This window comes from Rhinolophus ferrumequinum, chromosome 23 (assembly GCF_004115265.2).
Source record: "Rhinolophus ferrumequinum isolate MPI-CBG mRhiFer1 chromosome 23, mRhiFer1_v1.p, whole genome shotgun sequence".
Taxonomy (NCBI): Eukaryota; Metazoa; Chordata; class Mammalia; order Chiroptera; family Rhinolophidae; genus Rhinolophus; species Rhinolophus ferrumequinum.
Genome location: NC_046306.1, coordinates 36,692,961 through 36,720,025, shown reverse-complemented (window position 1 = coordinate 36,720,025; position 27,065 = coordinate 36,692,961). Strand labels below are relative to the sequence as shown.

The window sequence follows — 27,065 nt, the reverse complement described above, 5'->3', positions numbered from 1 at the left end:
AGGGTCTGCTAAGGTGGGGAAGAGACACATGCAGAAAAATAGGACAGTGCAGAGGAAAGTTCATCATGAAGGGAGAATCAAGACTTAACATTTTTGTTTGCCTGAGAAAGACAGGTGGCGTTCCATGAGTGGAGGTGAGCGACAGAGCGCATTCTAGGTAATGGGACCACCAGCAGAGAGGCCCGAGTGCAGACAGGTACAGATGATATATTGGTCATAGGAAATAGTAAGTCAGAGGCCAACCTTGGGTAGGGACTCTCTTTTCAGGTAGAAGTGAATAAGGAAGATGAGGAGGTTTTGAAGAAGGGAGGAAAAAGAATGTCGCAACCGCATCATTTTGAGATAGGCTGAGAAGGTGTTGAGGGAGTTGGTCTTGGGCAACCCTAATCTCAGTAAAGCAAGATCATTGTCTGTTAGAATTGAAAATCATGAACATTTTGAAATACTTATCGCAGAGAATGTAATTTATAAGGATTTCCAAGTGAGAGTGACCCTGCTGAGTTAAAATTGCATAAATTTCATGCAAATGCATGTCTTTCCAGGGAGGGGTGGTGGTGGTGGTGACAGTATAGGCTGCCGGATTTGGGTGAGTGTTCTGATGATGACTCATCAGAAGGTCTAGGCAGCAAGGGATTTTAAGATGCTTGTCTCCCACTCATAGGAAGACTGACCAGGTATCCAGCCTGGGCATATACCGTGTTTCCCTGAAAATGAGACCTAGCCGGACAGTCAACTCTAATGAGTCTTTTGGAGCAAAAATTAATATAAGACCAGGTCTTATTTTACTATAAGACCGGGTCTTTATAATATAATATAACATAACATAACATAGCATAACATAATATATACCTGGTCTTAATTAATTTTTGCTCCAAAAGACACATTAGAGCTGATTGTCTGGCTAGGTCTTATTTTTGGGAAACACGGTAGGTGTGTGATTAGAAGGGAAGAGTTGAGCTAGAACACTAGGAGAGGTTGTGGGCAGTCACAGTGAAGACAACAGATTCCGCACATGTCGGCTACTGGAAATCCAAAAGCACCGGTGTTGTCTACCCTCAGAAATATTTGGCAATCTTTGAGGTTGACCAGAGCCAGGAGTCAGTGAATGGCAGACTGTGATATCTATGGGATGTCACTGTGATTAATGGAGTGTTGGCTTTTTTCACCACTTCTCGTTTAGTTCCTTTTGCAACAGTTGTCTGAAGAGGTTTTAATTAAACCTAATGCATTAATGCATGTTACTAAACAGATTTAAACATTTGGAAAATGTTTCATGTTTCCTCAAACACGTTCATAGTTATGCTGCTTCATAAGATTACATTTTGCAAAATCTGACTCTTTTAGTATATACTAGGTTGATATTAGACCATTTCCTCCAAACCGTTACTAAATGAAAGGAAATTTATTTTTGTATACTTGACATAGCTTCTCCAAATGTTGTTAAAAAATAAAGAGAACTCTATAAGTATCTATTTAAATGGGAACCAGAGTATTTTTCTTTGGATAAAAACTGTTGCTTTTCCTCCTTGCCCAGATAGACATTACACATAGCAAATATATACTGAGGACGGATCTTAAAATCTACAATCCTTAAGCCAACAAAATATGTATTATATATAACATAAATTTGTGGAAAACATTCAAATGAGAATAGTTTATAAGTAAATGCATTTCTTCTTCTGGATATATTTATGGTGTTTAAGTTGTGCTTGATAATTTTATGGCCTAGAAAAGATGGATTTGTATCAGCGGAACCATTCAGGAGAGAGAAGTAATGAAATCTGCTTGTCAAAGTTACACAGTAATGATGCCGTACATTCTCAACATCAAAAAAAAAATTGAGTGTTTTGATCTGATTTATTATCATAGTGATCTTCTGTCTCTGCTCTCTGCAATCCCTCATCCCATGCCCAATTTTAATCTGGGGCAAAATAGGACTTTAATACATATTTCCCTTTTCTGTGTAGTTTTTCCAAACTTCATATGCACCATTTCTCCAGCTCTAGGTGTGAAGGTGTCTCCATTATAGAGAAGGGGTTTGACCATTTCCTACGGAGAGATGCCACCTATGGTTGACTTGCCAGCCATTTCTGTGATGACCATTGATGATCTTCATTCTTAATCATCGTTGTCCTCATCTTGTTTACATTTTGATAGACAAGGGGGAGATTTAAATGTTCTATATATATAAAGTAGGAAGCTTGAGATTTTGTTATCCTTGTATTTAACCTGAACTCAGGTAAAAATCTCAAGGGTGAAGAATTTAAAAATCTGTTTGTACCTCACTATAGACTTGTGTTACAAATAATATCGAGAATGCACCGTAATCTTAGTGCAGTTAAAAAAAAAAATCATACTATTGTGTGACTAATTCAAATAATCTGATTCAGATGAATTTCAAACCACCAGAACAGAGGAACTGGAGCCAAGATTACAGCAGGCCTTGTTCTCCATTTTGATTGATCTGAGTCAAGCTTGGAAACTCTGATTTAAAAATCAAGATAATCTTAACTATGTCTCTCAGAAAACTGCCAGCATCTAGTATAGTGCCTGGCACATAAGTGATAGCCCAATAAATGTTTATCTCTACAAGAGTCCTTTTACCTCTACCTCACTTACTGCCAAAGGCTCATTTCCTTGAAACGCTTAATATCTTGTAGGGTAGGGAGACATTTATATAATTAATATTAGTGATAAATTAATAGTATAACATTAATTACATAATTAATATACTGTGATGTGTGCTCTGACCAAAGTGTGACCTACATGGTAAGTCATTGAGAAAGGAATGATTCTTCCAGGGAGAAAGGGGTAGGAGTGGGAACGTTGCCAAGGGAGGAATCGTGGCTGGGATGCTTCCCTGGAGCCTGAGCATGTGCTCTCATCACACAACAGAGTGTATGACTGAGGCCATTCAAAAGACCCTTCAGAAAATCGACAGATATGCCATATTTCTTTGTTGACAAATTGAAGAGTCAGATTTCTAATCCACTGGGACCTGGGGTTAGAAAGGTTTATTGTTCGATCAGCCTGGAAAAGGCCCTGAATGCCATGCTAAGAGCTTTGGCCTTGGGATGAAGTGGGTGAGTAGGTTTTGGGAGGTGACCATATCTGATTTACAGCAAGGATGCACAGACTTTAAGCTGCATCAGAATCCCCTGGAGGGTTTGTTAAGACACAGGTTGCTGGGTCCCATCCCAGAGTTTCTGATTCAGTAAGTGAGTGTAAGATGTTGAGAATTTGCACAAGATCCCACGTGAAGCTGATGCTGCCAGTCAGGCATTACACTTAGAGAACTACTGGCTTCAGCATAGACTGAAACACTGAGAGCTCTGTGAGTTTATTAGCATGAATTTGTTAAAATATGAAGTAAGGTATGAGGCAATAAAATAAATCATTACCCAGAATATACTAATAATGATATTCGTTGTTAAACACTTTGGGGAACTTCTGTTACACAGTGTTAATGGTTACAGAGTCTGCTGTCTCTTCATTGATGGTGAGGCTCCTGGAGTCACCAGGGTAACACAGTAAGGGCAAAGATCCCTCTTGATCTCATTCAACCCAATTCAAAGTAACATACGTATGAAGCTTTGAATGGCCTTCTCCACATTGGGCCATCTTTCTCTGTCTCTTTCCACTTATGCACACTCACCGTGGTAGCGTCCCACGTCCCAATGTGAGCCATGGGGGTGATGTCAGGAACGCAGACGAAAGTTAGTGAATGCTTTTGGGGGCTCCCTCAGGGATTTTATCTTCTTTTTTGTTGTCTTATCATCTTGTGCCCAAATGCCTTTGATATTTACTGCCCAGGAAATCACTTAGTCATATCACGTTCTCCCCAGTGTTAGGTATGTGAATGTTGTTAGGGAAACTGCCATTCCTTATAAAGACACTATTCAGAAAAAGAGGAATGAAACCCAAATTCATGAGGTAAGTTTGGAGTAGCCATTTCATTAATCAGAGATTTCAAAAAGTGGTTCGACATTAATGAGCTGTAGCAGCGGCAAATGTAGGCCAAAGCCCCACAAGCTAGGTTTTCGGTTTACCTGAAATTTTGCTTGAGGTCATCTTTTTTTTTTTTTTTAACTTTTATTTATTTTAAGTGTGTTTTTCCAGGATCCATCAGCTCCATGTCACACAGTCGTTTCAATCTAGGTGTGGAGGGCGCAGCTCACAGTGACCCATATGGGGATTGAGTTAGTAACTTTGTTATTAAGAGCACCACGTTCTAACCAACTGAGCTAACCAGCTTCCCCGAGGCCTTCTTGAGAGATGCAGAAGGCATTGTTCATTCATTGTCACTAAGAGCCTGAGTGTATTTAACACAATTCCATCTTGGGGCTCCATCTTCCAAACTCTTCATTCAGGATGCCTGTGATGTGTTAAGTACTCTTCTCAGGTACAATGAAAACCAGCTGAAAATCCCCATTCTCCTGGAGTTTATATTCTAATGGAGAAGAGAGACCAAAAAAAAAAAAAAAAAGATATATAAATAATGTTAGGTAATAAGATTATTTTGTTTAGTAGAAAAATAGAGGAGTAAGTAATACGGAAATGGAGAATGGGAGTCGGGGTGTACAGTTTTAGATGGTATATCCAGAAAAAGGCTTCACTGAGAAAATGACTTGAGCAAAGACTTGAAAGAAGTGAGGAAGCTAGTCATGTGAAAAGGATATACCAGAAAGAGGAAAAGCACATACAAAATCCTTGAGGCCGTACTTACTGTGTAGCACGTTTGAGGTAGGTATTCTAGATAAAGTAAGGAAGCCAGAGTGAGCAAGGGAGAGAGTGGTTGGATATGAGGCCAGGGAGGAGAGAGATCATAGAGATCCTTGTAGGTCAGTAAATTAACTTGAATTTGTACCCCGGATAAAAAAGGGCACCTTGGAAATTTGTCCTATTTGAGCAAAAGAATGGCCTCATCTGACTTAATTTTTAACAAGACCATTTTGACAGCCATGTTGAGAAAAAAATGAAGGGAAAATTGGGGAGTGAGAACCAAAACAGAAGCAAGCAGACCAACTAGGAGGCCATTAAAAATAATCTGAGCAACAGATGATGGTGGCTTAGAGCAAGATGTTAACAGTGGAGATGGTGAGAGGTGGTCAGATTTTCATATTTTGGACTTTGGCAGAAAAAATTTGCTGACTGATTGGATGTGGTGTGAGAAAAAGAGGAACATCAAAGATGATGCCAAAGTCATTGGATTGAACACATAGAAGAATGGCATTGTCATTTTTTGAGATGTAGAAGTGGGGAGGGAGTGTTTGGGTAATAATAATTTTGGTAAATTTAGCCATGTTAAGTTTGAGATACATATTAGACTTCCAAGTAGGCAGACATATGAAATAAACAGTAGGATATATGAGTCTGGATTCAGAAGAGAGAGGTGAACATTCAGGGAGTCATCAGCATATAAATTTAAGCTATCAGAAGGGATGAGATCACCAAAGGAGTGAGTGTAGGTAGAAAATAAAACACATTCAAGGACTAAGCCCTGGGGCACTTTGATGTTTAGAGGTCAGAGAAATGAGGAGAAATCCCAGCAAAGAAAGTTCATGTAAGACAACATAGCAACCTGTAAGTCAAATGAAAAAAAAAAGTGTTAAAAGGAAGAGTGGTCAGTTCTGCCAATAGAGGAAGATCAAGACCACGGATAAACAAGTGGATTTAGCACTATGGCGGTTATTGACGACCTTGCTAATAGAGGGTAAAAGTAGTTTGAGTGGAATGGTGAGTAGATTGGAGTGGATTCAAGAGATAATGGGAGGAAAGAAATTGATGACATCAAGAATAAACTCTTTCAAGGAGTTTTGAATTATGGGATGGATAGAAATGGAGTGGTAGTTGGAAGGGAAAGGGAGTTACAGGTATTGACGGGAGTATAATGAGAGAAATAATAGCCTGTTTAAATGCTGTTGGGAATAGTCTAGTAAAAATGGGAATGTGTTGGTACAGGAGAGAGAAGAGAAATGTGTGTATTGCAGTATCCTTGAGAAGGCAAGAGAGATGGGACCCAGTATTTCAGAACAGGGGGTTGCCCTAACTAGGAGCACTGATGCGTATCCCATGCCTGGTAACACAAGAAAAAGACGAGGTAGGTACAGGGCAGATGGTGGCAGATGAGTAGACTTGGTTGAGGGTGCTTGGTTGTAGAATTTTTGGTTTTTAATTGCTTCTATTTTTTCAGTGAAATGGGAATTAAGGTTATCAGCTGAGAGTGAGGACAGGGAAAGAGGTGATGAAGGCTTGAGGAGGAGAAAGATGAAGTAAACTATCTAGGTAACTGTTACCTAAGAGGATGGCTTTGGGAAATGTGATATGACTGGTGGGAGGCTGACCTGAAGGTGGTGATGGTGACTTTAAAATGAGACCAGTCCATTTGGTGGTGTGTTTCTCTTCAGCCACATTGTGCTGGGAAGCTGCAGGCTGGGAGGAAGCAGACAATTGGATTTAACCAGGGTTGTGGTTGAGCTTAGTCCAGGGAATTTCAAGAGTGGGACGGAGATTTGAGGTTGAATGCACTGGTTGTGATGATTGCTATGGTTTTCAAATAGAGTGAGGAAGGAACAAGGGAAGAGCTCAAGGAACAAGAGGGCAGGGTGCTGGAGGGATTGTCTGTTGCTAATGAAATTACCAAGACTCACGGCAGGAGTTCCATAGTTCCACAGTCTGTTGGAGGAGATGACAGTGAACAGAACCTAAAGCCTTTGAAGAATTGGGAAATGACTAAGGCGAATTGATGCCTGCAGGAAAGAGGGGGAGAGTGGCAGGACCTGAAGGCATGAACTTCACAGAGAAGGGATTCTAGAAAGGATAAAAGAGCAAAGGTTTGGAAGTTGGATTGAAGAAAAACAACGTCTGCCTACCTCCCAGCACAATGGCGTGAAGCATGTGGGGAGAAAACAGTCCCTACATGAGAGGGCTGCGGGGAAGTGGTTCCTGAGGCAGCTCTCAGACCAGAGATGGAGGGCATGTTCCCAGAAGAGGATGGGGACCTAGGGGCTTTTGCTCATGACTGACCATGAGTTCAAGAGGTACAGTGGGAGGATTTCAGGAGGAGGCAGAGGAGCCATGGGCATTAGAGTCTGGGGGATGAGGGGAACCTATGGGTCTTGCGTGACTTTCTCTGGAATCCAAAGTCCCAGTATAGGACGGTCTCACCTATGGACATCCTGCATCTCATTACACCCAGGTTGTGGGTGTGATTCCATTAATTGTCCGAGCTTTCCTGGCAAGTAGGCAGCATCATGCCCTCTCCTGCTCCAGTTCTCTTTGACACCTGGTTTGTGTCCAGCCAACGCAGCGCATTGCTCTGCTCTGGCCCTGAGGAAGCCATCACACTCCTGCTGATTGGGCTGGCCTTACGCACGGTGCCTCCGAGGGGTCTGTTGAGGAGACAACCAGAGAGAAAGGCTCCCCCAGCTTAGGTGCTGAGTAGCAGTGTTTCCCAGGCTTGAGAGACTTGTATAACCAGCTTTATCAGCTGCAGAGCACTGTACTATTTTTACTTAATGATTTTTTTATAAATATACTTACTTTTTTTTCCTATAGAAATATCTTTTTAAAGTTAACTTATAAGAAGAAACTTATCAATTTAAACAGTTATTGTGACTAATGAATACAGAGCCAGAATGATGAAAATAGAAAATGTCCATCCTTATATACCCCAAACCATCTCATTTGCCACTTTGGGAAATGAGTGAACCAGAGAAGGGCTAAGACTCAAGACTCGCTCCTCCCCCCAAAATGACCTACATGTGTATTGCCCCCCACTGTTGCTTCTACTTTTCTGCTGCTCCCCTGTGGTTTGCATGCAGGAGAATCAGTTTGAATTATTGTGCTCCAGAAGGGCAGTTCTCTAAAGTGCAGGATAAGATTTCCCATACAGACACGTGGCTCATGCAGAGGCCCTGTGGGGGGAAGGAGTATGTGCCTTCAGGGAGTGCAGCACGAGTGAAGTCACCTCGGGAGAGAGAGACTTGAGGTGAGGTTGCTGTAGGCAGTGGTTAAAAATTAAAAATTGCAGTCTTTAAGGTTGATAAGGTGGGTCATTTCCTAGGAGCAGCATGAAGCTTCTAGGGAGGGTCTTTTGGGGGAGGTGGAACATCCAATTTAAGTTTTTAAAAGCCCCTGTCAATTGTGCAGAGAAGGGATGAAGGGGGTAAATGTGATATAGATAACGGGGAGAGGCCCTGGCAGAGTGAGGCCTGATAGCCTAGAGTGAGACGGCAGTGACAGTGCAGAATGGATGGACAGAGCTCTACGAAACGTTTCAGAAGTAAAAGGAGAACAGGAGCTACTGCTTGTTCTACTGTGGGCATGTTAGTGGGCAGGAGGGGGTGAGGTTGGCTTCAGCTTCTCTCAGGCATAGCTTGGTGGAGGATGGTGAATGCACTGGATGGAATACCAGCAAAGAATAAGTTCTTCTCTAGCTCTAGATATTCTCTAGCAAGAATACAAAAAAATGTATACACATTTTAAGGAAAAAAACGATTAAAATTGTAATACTCAATATATATCAATAACAAAAGATAGAATATAAGTCACGTTTGACTTCTGCAATTACAAGAGCTGTTCGGAGAGGTTACTATCAGCATCCAGACACTTCTGATTACAGCGAACTACTGCTTGAGCAACGTTGACCAAAGTATCTACTTCTATACATTTTTTTGGTAACCTCGGTATGTCTAGTTCAATTTTAGACACATTGAATGTGAGATTCCTTTGTGACATCTAAAGAAAGATGTCTACAGGTTCAGTACTTGGATCTGCAGCTCAGAAGAAGGATGAGAACTGAGACAGGAATTTGAGACTCATTAGTCCACACTTTAGGTGTGATTCTAAAGGCTGACATTGTCTGCCATCTTCTGCTTGTCACTGTGACATAAGTATGTGAGCTGATGTATGCCAGAGTTTCCATCCAGTCAGCTCATTTAATAGCAACTGCAGATTAAAGGCTGGATTGAGAATTCTTTCTCTGAAATAAAGCAAAATATATTGTGTTTTAATATTAACAGTCATTTTGATGTAGAAAGATTTTTTTCTCCTTTTTCTATTCTGCCCTCATTTCTCCTCCTCCTTCTTCTTCCTTTCCTCTTCCTCTTTCCCTTCCCCTCCTTCTTCTCCTTCTCCTCCTTCCTCCTCCTCTTACTGTCTTTTCTCTGCTTTTCTCTCTCTTATTTATTTTTCCCTCCTGTCCACTGTGGTGGCATCTGGTGACCTGCACCAACATTTTGTATGGGCACATCGCCGTGGCACAATGGTCACCCTTTGGATTTTCTTTCTACAACCCAAGTGGAGGGTTAAGGGATACTTTTCATAAGCCATTAAGATGTAACTGTCTGTCCCTGACTTTACATAGGCACATGCTGCTTATAACCAGGTTTGGAAACCAGAGCTGCATGCTTAAGTACAGAGCAATTATTATTTATAAGTCTTATTTATGCAGCAAGATTAATATTTTCAATTCTGGAGAAAATTTGCATACTAATCACTTTTTGTTAATTTGTAAATTATTTAAAATATTTTTTGTAACTTTTTCCTCTAATTAATGCTGATTTATTTTGATTTTCCTGGTTAATAGATTACTGTCCTAGATGAAACATGGACTGTATTCAGGCGTTACAGTCGTTTTCGAGAAATGCATAAAACATTGAAGTTAAAGTATGCAGAGGTAAGTTATAAAATGATTATTTCCAATGAAGAACATTTGTGTTATTAGGTGAATGCATTGATGGCATTATTAGTGTCCCCCCTTTAGGTTATTAGCTTGTATCCCCAAGTTTTATTTGAGTTACTCTTCTGTTGAAGGTATCTTTTTAATTTTTGTCCTGTGTTTCATTTTTATTCTATGCAATTTAATTCTACACAATTTCTGAACATAAAATTTTGAAAGTGATAATAAAGTGACAGTGAATGAAATAGTTTTCATAAATTTTAAATAAATCTTTTAATCAACTTACAACTTCTCAACTGTGAGTGACACCTATTAAAATGAAATAGCAATAAATTCCTCAGTATAGATTTGCCCTTTCTTTCTCTATAAAAAGACTAGTATTAAATAGTGTTCTATTTAAAATTGAAGAAGCTTCAATAATGGTATGAATTATATAGCTCAATGTTCCCAAGAAACTTTCGTTCCAGAACTAACTGCTTCAAAGTCAAGGTTAAGTTTGTTTCTACAGTTCACTCTTCATCTCCCAAATTAATATTGAGAATGGAAAGTGGGAGTATTGTGTACACACTAAATGTACTGAGCAACTTATTTTTACAATGAGCTATGCAGCTCATTAACTGGTTCAGTTACTATATCAGTACTTGACTAGTGTACAGATATTCATATTAACATGCAAAATTCCCACATTAATAGATGGAAAAAATTATGTACTTGAAACAAAAGCACACAAACTTTACAAGGATTTTATATACATATATACATACATATATATGCATAAATATGAATTATGTACATATTCATTCCATGATTTATTTCATATCTGATCTTTCAATGCCATCAGTTCAGTGCCATTCTATATAGGCATATTTTTTAGTTTCTAGTAATACAGTAGTGGACAAGAGCCAAAGTGTCTTTTCTTTCAATAATCTTTTTTCTTTAAGATGATAAGTTACATGTTTATGGTAAAAAATTGAAAATTTTCAAAGATACGTACATAGAATGTGAAAGTTTCTCTGAATCTAACCCTCAGAAGTAACCATTTGCAATGCCATCAGCAGGTCTTCTTGGGTCCAACTAGACATTCAGCTTCACAGGGCTCCCATAGGCCAGTCTTAGCATTGGGTGACCTGGGAAGGATATGGCAGTGACCACTGCTTCTTAGCAGTGTCTACAGCCATTCACACAGTGGTCCGGTGCTGTTCTCCCAGTAATAGCTTAGGTGCAAGGAGATGAGATCCACGTGGGACAGATGCAAGAACCACTCTGGCATTTCAAGCTGTGCACTGAGGAAGCCAGTATCTCTGGGAACAACTTCACAGGCAGAACTTCCAGAGTCTCTGGAAGGAACATGCTGGGTTATAAATGTCACCGCACTTGGAGAAGCCTAAAACTATGGCTTCCAACAGTAGTCTACAAACAGTTGATCAATTTTTCAAGCAATTTATCATTTTACTATGAGCAGTGGTACCTAGTTAACAAAGTTGGCATATCACCTTATCAGGTTTCCAGAATCCTCTTGATGGACGTATGGGTAGTTTCTAGATATTTACGGCTGTGACTACTTCCCTATGGACATCCTTCAAGATATCTGTATGTTTTCCGATCCACTTGTGCAGACTTTCTCTGTGAAGAAATTTGGTAATTGCGCAACTGTTCTTAAAGACTTAATTTACAAAACAAAAACAAAAAAAAACACAACGACAACAAGATTAGGGAAGAACACACAAACTGGGTAGGCTGAGAGCTCTGAGGGCCTTCACCTCCATTAGTGAAAAGGTTTTAAGAATTCCGTAACCTTCATTCAGCTATATTCTTCTAATACCCCTGTTTACTCACAATTATTTGCTTAATTATTTACTGTAACGTCTCCTTAAGGAGAATGATATCAACTGGAGACCCCTAAGGGATCCTTTATATACACTTGTGTAGTGAACCAATTAAAAAAGGAAGGACTCATTGATCATTAGATATAACAAATGTCTCTGAAGAAAAATAGAAGGAACTTAGTTTAGGATTATTATAAGAGAAATGAATTATTTTTTTTTTAATTGAAAGGACAAGAAGTTACTGGGTCCCATGAAACTCTGAGGAGTTCAGATTGACGGCAAGGGAAAAAGCAGAAACCAAAGAAAAAATTAGTTCATTATTTTTGTATGGGGATAAATTTCAGAATAAAAAAAGAACCCTAAATTCTTTGCCCTGTATAATACTAAAAGAGAACGGATTGGCTGCTTGTGCTCTTGGATCATATGTAAGCGTTACGCTCATTCTGTTTTCAGAGTCATTATATGAGTGGACTGAGCGCTCACTGGAGGTGCTGCATTATTCAGGATTTTTCAAATTGTTGTTTTTGTTTATTCGTTTTCTTTAACCTTAGCATTTTCTTCTGGATTCTGAATAGGTTTCCCTTTTGTTTTGAACTTGTCCTGTTGATACACTGACATGTACTGTGCAAAATAGTAGCTCCTTCTGGCTTTCCTTCTCTGTTCCCCTTCATTGACCTTGTATGGAATCTTAATCATACTAAACCCTGTGTTTTCAAATTTCACATCTGTGAAATGATAATGCCACAGCTAGTTGTAAAAATTGAGAGCCTCGGATAAAATATGTTATTAAAAGCAACTATGAACTATTATGCAGTATGTGCTAGAGAGTATGTCTTTGAAATTTTATCATGCAAATGATTTCCACAGTCTTTGTCTATATGAAAACTATGTATTATTTTGACTCTATTAAAAGCAGTTTAATCCTTTTAAATATCAGTCAAGCTATGTGCTCAGGAACAAAGCTTCAGTGTCCTCCTTTTCTCCTCTATGGAAGAGGCAGTTACGGTTTATGTCTAGTGTCCATAAAGTTTACCTATGGATCCAGATCACAGTCTGAGAGTCCATCAAGACAAAAACATAGCTCATCAAAACGCTGGGGAAAAAATCACTATTCTAAAACCACATCCTCTTCAACCACCAGAATGAATAGTGAAGATCTTGTGTTCCCTCTTCCTCTCGCCTCCTTTTGGATAAATGTCTAGTGGGCTCTGAATGTATTTAATTCAGTAGGAGGACAGGGGGCTGCAAAATCAGAGGTTACTGAGTGAGCCGCCCTCTCCGGGAGGTTCAGAGATGTCGACGTTTGTCTGATTTTTAGAGGACTTTATTTTAGTGCATTTAACAAGGAGCCCTCCTTTCCAGTTGCTAGAGTTTAATAGGCACCTTACCTCTTTGGAAAATCATCTCACAGTGAAAGCAGTGAAGCATTGGAATCCATCATTGAGGGTCCTTTTATAATCTCGGCTAAGAGTTATTCTGAAGCAGGTTTGTGTTGTTCTGCCTGAAGGCAAAAGGATGAACCATGAAAATGGGATATTTTGTGGATTAAAATGTGCAATCAAAATAAGTGCTAAGGTAACTTTTTAATTCCTTTGCATGGCGACCGCATAAGTTATGTGGAGCAGGCCATGCTGCCTCTCTGATCATAACTGAGTTATTACAGGGAATCGTTAGAGTCCCCGGGTTGCAAACAGGATCGGGCTCCATCAGCCGCATCCCCAAAGGGGCTCCCTTCTCTCTGCAGAGCTGAAGGGGAGCCTTCCAGTGAAACATGAAAGATTGCCATGTTAGAGCAACTTTTGGCTTTCAATGCCCAGTAGATAACAATGGGATGGAAGAAACCCGATTAGGCAAGAAGTTATTTAATTTGTATATGGACTTGCAGTTTGTGCTGATAGAACCGTTTCTCATCTTCTTTATTTTCCAACTAATTTCCCCAAAGCAGCACCAAAAACAAACAAACAAAAAAAGTCAAACAAAAGAAAGTGGCTATTGGCCTCATATTTGTCTTGGACAGCTGTTTACCATTCATCACTGAAATGCATTTAAAGCAGGTTTGTAACCAGCATTCCAAATTTAATATAAAAATTTCAAATCTACTCACCACCCAAAGTATGATGCTACCAGCCATAGCCACGGGGAGCATCAGTAAGCCTTCGATAAATTCAGCTGCTTTAAGCCCTCAGCCTTGTTGAATTTTTAAATAGCAAACAGCTATGTAGGCAAAAATGGAATGCTGCTATCTTCCTGACCTGGTACGTTATCAGAGGCCGAGGTATCTCACTGTTGGATTTGTGTCACACCATTCTTTCCACCTGATAGATAAACAGTATTTAAATCTCTGCTTTCAAGCGTGGCGGGGGTGGGGGTATGGGGGAGGGGCGCAGAAGGCATCGGAATTAGCTGGGGAGCTTTTCCAAGATACCGGGACTCAAGCCCCTAACTATGAAATTCTAATTGAGCACATCTGAAGTGCAGCCTGAGAGTGTGTAGTTGGGGGAAAAGTATCCCCTAAATGATGCTCTGTGGATCACTGGTTAAGATACTGCCTGTTGTTTCTTTTGTACCCATTTTGGGAGCATTCATTGATTTTTCATTACTGTATATCACTGAACATAAAAGGTGATTTCAAGTGACAAATAACCATGTCAAAATTAATGACAGGCTATTTTAAACCTACACAATGAAAACATGTTGATTGTCTCTTTGATCACCAAGACTGGAACATAGGCTTATATGAGGCTGCCTCTGCAACCAGCAAGGAAACTTCAGTAGCAGTGGGTTAGAACCATATGCACATGATAAAACATAAGTAGGATTTCCAAATTCCTGACACTTTGGAACCTTCGGGAATCAAGAACGGGAAATCGTATTTCCCGAGAAGTCTCGAGAATTCCCGAAATAATCTTTTTAATTTAATTTTCGTTGATCATCTGTAATAATGGCTGTAACAGTAAATGTTAATAAACAGAAAAGCTGTAGAGAAGGTGGAGCAACTGGGGTTCGAGGCCCCGGGCACAATCTTTCAGAGGTTTCGAGACACTCCTATATGTAAAAGGTCAACGTAAAACTTGAGTAAATAAAATTTCCTAAATGGAGGCCAACCGGAATTTCATGACTAGTGCATCTCTTGCCCTGAGCGCTAAGCAGGAGTCACTATAGTATCATTTAGGATAGGTTTCTGTTTTATTGTAGGTTTTCTCAAAATATAAGCAATGTAATTAATACAAACCTTATAGTATACAGTGAGGTTTTACATTATCACAAACTGTGTTAATATTCCCAGTCTCATTTAAATATTTTGTTTATTTAATTAAACATTAACAGAAGACAAAAGCAAATATTATTTGTTTGAAAATTTAAAAAATACTACAACTAGTTTTTATTTGTCCTTTTTAAAATGAAAATTTAAGAAACATAGAGCATTAATTGCCTGATCATACAATCTTGATCTTCGCTTTGTAACAAATATACTTGATGTGGAAAAATTTCTTTCCTTTTCTGTGGACGTTGGTCGAATTGTTATGAGTGCATCTAAAAGCATATTCAAGTTGGGAGTGAGAGAATGTGTTGCTTCATATAAGCTCACTTCCTTCCTTAGAGAAGCAAATATTTTGTCTGCATGCATAAGGCTAGACTTTGATGTCAAAATTGATATTGCTTTAGTCAATTCACACTTCAGATCAGATTCTGATTTATATTGTCAGAACTCTCTGTAAGGACATCCTTTATTTCTTCTCTTCAAACTCCTTCTGCTGTAAATGTTCCTTTAAAAAGTCTTTCCATTAATGACTTTGCCAATCGTGCAATTTCATTCTTACTTGACAAGGCAAAAAAATTCATCCTCTTCCATCTCACATAGACCGCTAACGTTGCTCAAGTACTTTATCAGAGACACAAGATCTCTATTTCTACGTTTAACCAATTTAAATTTTATTTTCTTTAAAAGCATTAAGAAAAAATTAAGAAAGACCTATATTGTGCAGCAAATATTTATAGCTAAAAAGTGCCACAAAACATTATGATATGAGATTGGAAATTATTGTAATATTGGAATAAAATATTAGCAGTGCAAGTTGTTTTTAAATAGTCTGACTTACCCACAGTAGCTGAGAGAGCCAAGAACACTCACATACATCACAATTTTTAGCCGCAAACTGATCGAATGTGGTTGGTAGTATCGGCCGTCACTTTGTGGAAAAGATTGATTATGGAGAACAGAAAACAGTTTGTATTTACAAAGAGAAATATTTATTTTCACAACGCGGAAGTTGACTACAATGTCATGTTAAGATAAACTACCTTAGATTTCCTTAGTTATTCACCTGAAGATGACTTTACAGTCAAATCCTGGGCTGTGAAAATAAATATTTCTCTTACAAACTGTTTTCTGTTCTCCGTGATCAAATATGCTCAATTTACAAGAGCTAAAATTAGCTGGTCATGTGATACCTGATACTGGTGTCGCACATGCATGTCTGATGGCATGTAACATAGTAACACAATGTAACTTTAGATAGCGATAAATAGGAAAAATGTCTAAGAGATACACTGTGAGTAGTACATTTATTTCCCATTATGGGTTTCAAGGAGCCAATTTTCCTGATTTTCCGACCAACTTTTCTCGGGATTCGGGAACAGGAAAGTGAAAAAAATTCCCGAGAATGGGTGGGAAGGAATTCCTGCCTGGAAACCCTAAACATAAGTACTTAAAGATTGTGTAGTCCACTTTTTTGTTTAGGAGATGAGGAATCAAATACCCAGAGAGTTCTGTTCAAAGTCACATCAAGACTTAGGCCAAATGCAAGGTTCATGTCTCCTAAGCCCTGGTCCTTCTTCTGTGTCCTAAGTCTCCCTGTCCATGACTTCATTCAAGAAGGGGGACTATTCAGAGTGCTCCAAGTGAGACCAAAGAGAAGAAAATCTGTTCCCTATAAAAATCTGCTGAATAGCAAAACTCCATGGATGATAACTAAGTATTGGGTTCCTTCTATTGAATGTCATGACAATGACAGGTTCCTGTCATGTCTCAGTATCTAAAAGAGACAATTAACATCATAGTAAGAGATGGGACACACAAGCATTTGAATTAGTTCAGTTTCATAATTATTCTTAAAAATGCGATATTAAATTCTCACAGATCTGAAATTTTCGTCACTTTTAAAAATTGTGGCAACATATATGAATGCCTTCCAATCTCTTCACTGGCTCATACCTAAATAAAATTGACCCTGGTTTTGAGAGGAGTGAGATTTTATGTGGAGAAGTTACAATCTTTATACCAAATAAAATGAGGTCAGTGCGATCTTAACTATATTTCCAACTGTGGTTTTTATACCTATCATAACTCCAAGTTCTACCGTGTTTCCCCAAAAATAAGACCTAGTGGGACCATCAGCTCTAATGTGTCTTTTGGAGCAAAAATTAATATAAGACCCAGTCTTATTTTAATATAAGACCTGGTATAATTATAATATAATATAATATTAATATAATAATACTGGCTCTGATATAAGACCAGGTATAATATAATACCGGGTCTTATATTAATTTTTGCTCCAAAATATTCGTTAGAACTGATGGTCTGGCTAGGTCTTGTTTTCGAAGAAAAACAGTAGCACTTCAGTAACAAAAGGATAGCAGCTTCTGTTAATGGTCTGACCTAGTTGTAATTGCTGGCTGCTCCACATGGACCACTAGCAAAGAATTCTGCCTTGCTTATTCATTCAGCAGATATTTAATAAGAGTCTAGTATGTGCCAAGCTCTGGGCTAGACATCCAGTAGGTGTTCATAAGTATTGTGTGGTATGCTCAAGTTATTATACCGGAGATATAAAGGTATACCTCCTAAGGTATAATCCACCTAAGTTGTCCTGAAGAGTTGCTGCTTCATGCCTCTAACAAATCAAATTTGGAGAATTGCTTATTTGTGAGTGTATTTCTCAGTGACAGCTGTTCTTCTAAGGCTTTGGGAGCTGCTATTAATTTTGAGTAGTCAGAATTGCTTCCATCTAGTCAGCTGTGAGAATTATGGCTGCCCTTTAATGAGTTTTCATTATTTGCATTTCTCAGAAGCTAGAGTGGCTAAAATTTACAGCCACAAACTTGCGGGGTGTGGATATTTAAAACGCTGCCGGTTATCATGTAGGTACTTCTACTTGCAAAAGATAGGTTATAGCGGATTTGACCAATTGGAAGTTCCATGTAGAATTTTTCCCTCTACTCTTTAAAAATTGGCTACTAGTTAGGTAGCCAAGTTTTACATGAGTAAAGAAAATGCCTTGTAAATGAGGAATGATAATAAAGTACACTTTTGGTAGTTGGTAAGAGAAGTCAAATGTTTTCATTAGTAAAGATTCTATACTTTATTAGTTGTTCTCAGTTTTCTTTCAGTGATTTATAATCCAGTTTTAGCTGCTTAATTGTTACAAAATCATAAAAGACAGGCAAGACTTTTTATTGCTATTTTTATTTCTTTTCTATATGAGGTCTGTCATTATTTATATTCAAAGGAATAATGATGCTATTTATCAAAACCTGTGCAGTCTTGTTGCCTCTATGACCACCTGGACTTAATATGGGGCCTGTCTAACCTAAAAAGTGGACTTGACCAAGAGAGAAAGTCTTCTAATAAAAGCAAACATATCCAGTACAATTAATTTATATTTTTTGATGGCAGCAGACTGGCTGACCTATCTTATTATAATGTAATAAACATTGACATCGGTATTTGAGCATGATGGTTCTTAGAAGATAATTGGGCTATGTCAGTTCACTGAGAATCAGGAAGGGAAAAACCAACTTGTAGATGACAATTTCACTCGGAGCTCATTAAGATCATTAAGAAATATTACAAAGCAACAGAGAATGCTGACTATATTTCTAATACACGTATAGGTAGCTAATTTGGTGGATGAATGGATGGATACTCATTGCTTTCATTTTCCCATAACTGAGATTCACAAATTATTCCATAAAATGACTGTGCTAGTTAAGAGCAACTACTAATTCTCTTATCTGTTGATAATTCTTCATATAGATCTATTGTTCAACCTAAAAATTAGAGGCTTGTTGATTGAATACTCAAAATTAAGTTAATAATTTGGGTTTTTAGATTTCACAGGCACTGAAAACTAAATTTCATTGGAAATCAGTAGCTTCAAAATTCTTTATTTCATTTTTCTAATGGCTAAAAGCCATTTCTGTTCTTTGTTTGTAGAATGTGTTTTATTTACTGATTTGCAGAACAAGCTTGTCATTATGTTTCTCTTAGGCCAAAAACATGTGCTATTTTAATCCTCATTTGTTTGTTTTCTATGTTTTAGTCTGCAAAATCAAATTTCATAATTATAGAAAGTAGACCATGGGGCTTTTGTTAAATTTTCTTCCAGTGTTCTCTGGGCCTATCTTGTCTCCCACAAATATCCAATTTATTTGACCTCAGTCATCTTTTTTAATTTTAATGTACAGTTTTCCCATAAGAGCTCGAATATCTTTGCATCATTTCCCACTCCTGCTGTAAAGATAATGGCTATAGCAGGAAAAAATATCATTTGAAGGGTTTTCTCACGTATACTGCATTCCCGTTTGTGTTTGTCCTTTTTCTATTCTACAGCCTCTTGAAAGTTAATGTTTCATTGTTGTTTTGGGCTCTATTTTCCCTTTCTACATTTTTGCCTTACTTCGAATAAGAATGCTATAAAGATTTTGCAGGAAGTAAGGTACACTCCTCAAAAGCAATATCGCCAAGATAATAGGTAAAATATCTCCATGATATCTGAAGTGCTACTTCTAATTCAGCATAGCGAGATTTTAATCATCAGTACCCAAGTTATAGAATTTCAGAGCTGAAAAGAAACTTAAACACTTTAGTTCAACTTCATTTTAACAGAGAATAAAACTAGATACTAGAGAGGTTTTATTTATTGTTCAAGATTATACAACCAGCTCTTTGCTGAGCTGAGACTTGAAATCTGATTGCTCCATATCCCAGGTTATTAAAAGAAAAAAGATATATGGTGTTAATTTAACTGTTCCATTAAATTTGTAAAACGAATAATCACTTTTTTATTGTTTCAAAAGTGATGCATACTCATTTATAAAAATTACACATAATACAAGAAAGCAACAGATTACCCAAAATCATTCTCTAAATGTAATTAAGGTTACCATTTAATGGACATTATTTTAAATTCTTAAGTGAATAGGCACATGTAGAAGGATGGATATGTAGATTGATAAAAAATATTAAATGAGAAAAATAATAGAAAGAAAGAATGAAGTAACTATAACATTGTGTTCATTCTAGATATGCTGTTTTTAATTACAAAAAAGTAAATTTAATTTTACTTGAATGTAACAGAAGTGAAATAAAACATAGTAAAACTGAAGAAATTGTTGAACTTCAAATTAAGTGTTTCTTCACCACAAGCTATGTTAAATTTTCTAAAATACATGACTTTAAGAAAAAAGATTATAAAAAACCTTAAAATTTTAGTTGCTTGTTTTCGAATATGGTTTTATAAATTATCAATTATATTTCCGTTTTATAAATGATAAATTGTCTATTCTCACAAAGTAATATTAGCACACTTTGCTTACTCCCATCTCCCAAATTATTAATTGATACTATTTTATATTTACATTTTTAAGATACGTAACATTCACAATCTTATATGCATAAATTAGACATAATTCCATCTTAGTTGTAAATTTAAATAGAGGCAGTATTTACTTTGCCATGGCTTCTTCATTCTCGAGATCACTATGTTATGCTGTCTCTTTGTTGGGTTTTTTGGTCATCCAGGATGCTTTTGAAAGATGCATCTTGATGTGTTTCATTTGTGTTCTTACCTGTGTGAGAATTTCTGTCTGTTGCCTACACACTTGAAAAACACATTGGCTAGTTATAAACATCTTGGGTCACATTTTCTTTTTCTTAGCACATTTCATTTTGCATTGTTATTTTCTGTACACTGTATACTTTATGCTAATCTATGTTTTTATTGTGTTCATTCTGCTTGTGTTCCTTCTGGGATTTTCATTCCAATACTGTTTTTGTTTCTTCCTTTTTTTTTCTTGTGTTCTTTTGGCTTAATTTTTTTTTAGTAGATTGAGGGAAGCGATGGGGTGGATGGTGTGGTGGTATTGATTTTTCTTTTTTCAATCAAGTTTGTTCATTTTAGAATAGTTTTAGACTGTATTTTTTGCCTTTCAGCATGCCTTGTAATTTATTGTTGAAAGCTGGACGTGATGTATTGGGTGAAAGGAATTGAGGTATATAGGTCTTTAGTATGAGTTATTATGTTTACCTGGCTAGAATACAGGCTGTATTTGCTGTTTGCTGTAGGTATGGTGTCAGAGGCTAAAATTTCCTCTAGTGCTTTTGTTTTGGTCTCCCTTGTTTTGGGGTTTTCCTCGATACTTCTTAAATAGCCTGAGGCTTGCTGTTCTTTTAGCTGTTACACAGGAACCCTAGTGAGGTGGCGGTGGGAGGTGGGGGGAGGTGAAGTGCTCTGTAGACCAACGATTGATTAGGTCTCAGTCTTTTAGTGAGCCCCAGTGGGACATTTCACTTCCCTCAGGTAGATCAGACTTTGGTAAAACCCAAGGTGGGTAGGTTTTGGTACAAGAGTTTCCCTTGAGGGCAGACCTTGTTAAGGGGAACAGAGAGCTCTGGGTATATTTCAGAATGGTTCCTTTCTCCTCCTGCCAGAACTGAGGGGATTTTTCTCCCATCTTCACAGTGAGAAACAGGCAGAACTCCTGGAGGTAAAACTCAGGAAAGTGTGGAGACCACCCCCACGTTAACCCCAAACCCCAAGCTTTTAACTGCCATGCTGGTCTACACTAAGCCTCCAGTAGTTCAAGTGCAATTTAAAGTCTTCCTCGTCTTCCAACCCATACTTATTCCAGCTTCGGGCTTCCATGCTGGCTAAGCTGTGATTCTCTCTCTGTGTGTCTGTCTTTCTGATTTGGGGACAGTAGTTTGCCCTGTGACCTCAACTCTTTGATGGATCTAAGAAGAGTTGTTGAATTTCAGTTTGTTCAGCATTTTTTTTTTTTTTTTTGTGATGAAGACAGGAATGATGGCTTCTGAGCTCCTTAAGTATTGGATCAGAAACCAGGAGTTCTATTTGTATAGTTTTACATTTACAGAAAAAAATGTGAAGTTAGCTCAGAGATTTTTTGTATACCCCATACCCAGTTTCCTCTATTTTTAATAATTTATATTAGTATAGTATATTTGTCACAGTGATTGCAGCATTATTGTGAACCAATGTTGATATATTAGTAAGTAAAGTATATTTTTGAGATTTCCTTAGTTTTCCCCGAATGTCCTTTGTTCCAGGATCCCATCCAGGATACCACATTACATTTAGTTATTATGTCTCCTTAGGTTCCTCTTGGCTGTGACAGTTCCTCATGCTTTCCTTATTTTTGATGACCTTGACAGTTTTGAGAAATGATGGTCAGGTATTTTATAAAATGTCCCCAGTAGCGATTTATGTGACATTTTTCTTGTGATAAGATTAGAGTTATGGGTTTCAAGGAGGAAAACCACAGAAGTAAATAAAGTGCTATTCTTATCACATCATATAAAGGATACATGGAGTATCAGTATGACTTATCATTGTTGATACTGACCTTGATCACCTGGCTCAGGTTTCTCCATTGGATATTTATTCAGTTTCCCCTGTGCTCTTTGGAAGGAAGTCACTGTGCACAGCACACATTTTAGTAATGGGGAGATACATGTTTGACTTCCTTGAGGATGAAGTATCTACATCAATTATTTGGGATTTTTCGGCTTGGGAGGCTTGTCTGTTCTTCCTCATTTATTTATTTATTTGACTGTTTATCCTTCATTATGTTTTGGGTTATAAGCCAATATTATTTTTTTAAATTTTTTCCCCCTTCGTCCCCCACCCCCACTCCGGTTCAAGCCGTTGTTTCTCAGTCTAGTTGGGTAGCACATAGACCCCTGGCCCCTGCTGGTGTTGTGAGCCTTGCGCTTCGCCCCCCCTCCCCCGATGAGGCAGTTGGTCGCCGGTCGTCTGTCAGCCGCTCACAGCAGCTCATGGCAGCTCTCGCCGGTTGCCAGCCGCTCACGATGGCTGCCGGCCACTGCCACTCATGGCAGCTCGCTGCCGCTTTCGCCATCCTCGGGCTGCTTGCTCACAGCAGCCCAGCTCCAGGGACAGCTGTTGTTCACAATCTTAGCTGTAGAGGGCGCAGCTCACTGGCCCATGTGGCAATTGAAGCAGCGACCTCGGCGGCATTAGCAGCAGGGCACGCCAACCACCTGAGCCACCGGGCTGGCCCAATTTTGTTTTTCAAATTTTTCATAGGTTGGCCATTAGGAGCTCTTTCAGTTGGCAGCTGTGTTCCTCCACAACACTCCTATCACTGTGCAGTTGTTTTTGAGTACTTCCTGACGTCCTGGCACCACAAGATGCTTTAGGCTTATTTTCGATACACAGGTCACAGTACTAGAATCAGCCATTTCTCTAAGAGCTGGCTCTCTTGTCTACCCCCTTTCCACTTGTAGTCTCTTTTTTCAACCTGTGTATCACTTATTTCTTTTACCTCTTTTTTAGAGATGATTTTTGTGGTTCCTGTGAATAATTTCTTGTCTGAATTCTGCTTGGCTGTCTTTGGCCAATCCTTCTTGTGGTATATGTTCTTTATCTGCCTTTGCTTCTGTTTGATTCAACATCTTCTTACCCAACCCCTTTATTCAAGTTCCAGTTTTGGTTTCTTCCAATTATTTCTCATCTTAAAGCGAAGTGGACTAATTGTTGAGGGGAAAATACCAGCGTGGCATGGGGCCACGGAGGGAAAGATACTGTGGAGGAGGAACGTCAGCAAGTTGCTACATGCCTAAACTTTTGCCTGGAATTTTTCTGATTTTTTTTTTTTCCCACCAATGTTTTCCCTTCATTTTGAGACAGACACACTCTCTCACCTTTTGGTGTGCACAAGGGCTGAACTGGCTATGGCCATAAAACCTAACGTTTGCCCTCTGACCTTTTCTCCCTCTAACACTGTGAGCTTCTCCGGTTCTTCCTCCCGGAGCCTCCTCATGCCTTCCTCTTGGCTGCAGGTGCCCCCTACCTTTTCCTTGTCCGCACATTGCATCACAGTGGAATATCTGAGAGTTTGCATGCTGACTTTGGTGGACAGCTCATGGTGCCACGGTCTGGAGGTGAGGTAAGGGAGGCTCTCAGAAGCCCCCGTCTCATCCCCTCCCCACAGTGCCTTCCTGGGTGCTGCCTGGCCTATGATGGGGGCCTGTGCTGCTTTCCTGGTTTGGAGATAGAGTGTTTGCTTTGGCTTTTATCTCTTTTGTTGCTGGTGGTGCTTTTGAAGGAGGTGGGAGGAGCAGTGAAACCTCTACTATCGTAACCAGAACAGTTCCATCAAACTTTATAGTTTGTGGAAAGATTATTTTTGTTAAATCACACTTTTGAACATTTGACTCTATGAAAGTTATAGGGGGAAGTGTGGTGCTTACTCTTTATGAAAATAAAATCTTATACAAAGAAAGAAAATTATTTTCCCCTCATTACTGAATCCTAAGTTTCTTGATAATTTTATGTGAATCAAGAAGATTTATCTGAGCCACTTTAGAATTTAGTTATTGCAAGGAATATAGAACATCAGGAACTTTAATTTTTAGAAATGTAGACCACTGTATTTCCTTTGTTAGAAGCCACAAAGGAAATCAAAGAGGAGTCTGTCTTCTACCTACAGATTGCCGTTTACTGTTCCTGACAATACTTCCCATGGAAATCAAATCTAGACCATCTGCTAGATTAAAAAATGAGGCTGTAAAAATGAAAATTTGTAAATATAAAGAACCTGAGAAGAAATGAAAATGTCCAGATAATATAATTGGTTTTGTTCCAGATTTTCTGTTTAACATGAAAAACCAACCAAGCAAATAAACAAAAGATGTTGATATATGTAGGACATGAGTGGGGAAGTCGGGGCAATTCTGAATCACCCTCTCTCTGAGCATCTCTCTTGTATTTATTCTTAATTTGTTGGAAATATTACTTTTCAGAGAGGAACACTTTCAGCAAAATGTAAGAGTTTTTTGTTGTTGTTTGTTTGTTTTTTACTCTCTAGGCCCATTATTTGTCCTGACCAGTGGTTTTTCCGATTTTGGTAAATTGTCCATTTTTTAAAAATATTTGGACAGTTTAAATAATTCACAATCCAGAAATGAAACCTTTAGAGGATTTCTTTTACTGTCTGTTTTAAAATAAATGAAGCTGTTTCTTTGCACTTGTGGAGAGGAAAAGTTCAGGTCTGTTTTCTACCCCAGGTTTCTAAGCTCTTCTAAGGATTTTTATAATATTACTATTTTAAGAATGAAGCAGCAGTTCCTGCCTTCTTTCCCCTAATTCAAGTAAAGATAATGATGTTGTTTTTTTCTTTGTGGAAGATGGGCTGATTCGGATGGCTGAGTTTGACTCTGTTCTATGTCAGCAACAGTTGGTCCCTTTCTGGCTTCGTGTGCTACATCTCCTGAATTCCCAACTCCTTAGCTATTTCAGTGTCATATATATATTTTTAATATATTGCTAGTTTTATATTTTTGAGTGCATTCTAGGAAATATTTTTATGAAGGTATGTTGGTTTAGATATAGCCAACTAATAATCCATTAAATGAGAATATTTACACTTGACATGTAGAGCAGGTAGAAATGTACCTTTTCCCTAGTGGCCACTTAAAAATGTCAGTTTTTTACAAGGCTTAACCAGATGAAATTACTGATAGTCAACCATTTTTAACTTACAAAATTATCAATTTCACCTTGTTCAACCTAAGAGCTTATAGATAGCACTGTTAAGATTCTCTAAAAAGGAGAAATGTAGGTAGTTTTCATTTTCTCAGAAAGAATAGAGTTGGAAAGCTATTTCTGATGTAAATATAATTACTTTAATGGAGGCCATATATATATATATATATATTTTTAATACTTTGCCTCATGGTCTTGCCTTTCTACTTCCATTCATTCGTGTCTCCAGCCCCACCAATAGGACATGGACCCAGTAGCATGCATTTCTATCATGAATCACATTGGAACTTCTGCTTCTATTTTTTTCTCCCTCCCTCCAACCCTCCAACTATGTCTAAAGATAGATACTTGTTTTATTATGAGAAGTATAAGATCATAGGAATTAATCCTATATGTTCAAGGGCAGACTTCTGGGGAGCCTGCCTCCAGACCCATCTCCTTTCCTGGTATTCCCACTGCTCTTGCTGACCCCTGTCACTTTCCTGTTTCTTGTCGGGTTCAGGTGAGGTTCTGTTAACAGCTCTTGTTGGAACTGTTGATCACTGCCTAGCAGCTATACATCATTTTTGTGATTTAATACACTTTTCTTTCATCTGAATCCTAGATTTCAAGGTCTTCAGAAGGGGTTCTTTGGTACACTGCAGACATCCTTTCGAGCATTATTACAAAAATCCTAGAGTCAGTCCTGATTCCTCATCCTGACTCTGCCATCCCATCCATGACTCTGAACCTTTCTAAGTCACTTAACGCTGGGTCTGTGTTTCTTTGTCTCTAAAGTTAGATGGATGAATATTGGAGTCCTATGATTGCGTGCCTAAACGTCATTTAATGTTGCCCTTTTCTTCCTAAAATCTGAACAACAGTATTACACGTAATTTATACATAGTTATTTCACAGGGAGGATATTAATAGCATAAAATATTGGCCTCCATCAGCACTGCTGTTGACTACAAGGACATTTAAATGCTTGGTTCCCACCTGGTTCAGCAAGCTGAAGTCCTTTTAGTGTACCATTTCTGATTGAGCGTGCAAGTGTGACTATAAATTTCCCCTGACAGAAACCACATCACCTCATCAGCCACATAAGAAAATGACAAAACAACCAACTGCCAAAGCATACTTGCCAAGCTTTCAGCATCACTGAATTGAGGGGGAGAAAACATTTGTACAAGATGAAATTGAAGCTGGATGAAGCCCAAAAGCCAAGCTCTGGTGTACCTATCTTCTCTAAGCTGCAACATATGGGAGGTGTGTTTGTGCCAGTGAGGTCAGGGTTGCAGAAACTCTGCTCCTTGAAGCCACATCACCAGTCCAGGGAGGGGGAGAGGGTACAACAGAGTGAGGCATGCTGCTTTCTTAGTAATTACTAAATCTCTAACAAATAATAATGGTAGCTAAGGTCCATTTAGCATTACTTCATTAAATCTTCACAGAAGCCTGATAAAGTTTATTGTTTGCTTTTTTTTTCCCCCCAACAGAGATTACTCAGGCTCAGAGAAACACAGCTAGTTAGGTAGTTAACAGTCAATTCCAGATTCATACTGGGTCTATCTTAACCTCACTGTCTATGGTCTTTTACTTTACCTTGAACTGATTTTAAAGTTGAATGTCAGCAACAAAATTGGAACACTGGTGAGAAAAGGAAGAGAAGACGTGCTACACCGCATTACCCAAGGTTTCTCTGCTTTGGTAGAAAGAGCACTCAAGGATGAAAGAAGCAAAATCAGCCTGACCTCAGTTACCTTT

The 27,065-nt window shown here is 38.4% G+C and overlaps 1 protein-coding gene across 4 annotated transcripts in view; it reads left to right on the top strand.

Moving 5' to 3' along the window:
• Positions 1–27,065, top strand: part of KIF16B (kinesin family member 16B) — a 289,212-nt gene that overhangs the window by 220,776 nt on the left and 41,371 nt on the right. For all 4 annotated transcript variants that reach the window (XM_033094524.1, XM_033094521.1, XM_033094522.1 and 1 more), the window contains one exon: positions 9,590–9,679. In XM_033094524.1, coding sequence (XP_032950415.1) covers positions 9,590–9,679 — 90 coding nt within the window. The remainder of the gene's footprint in view (positions 1–9,589; positions 9,680–27,065) is intronic.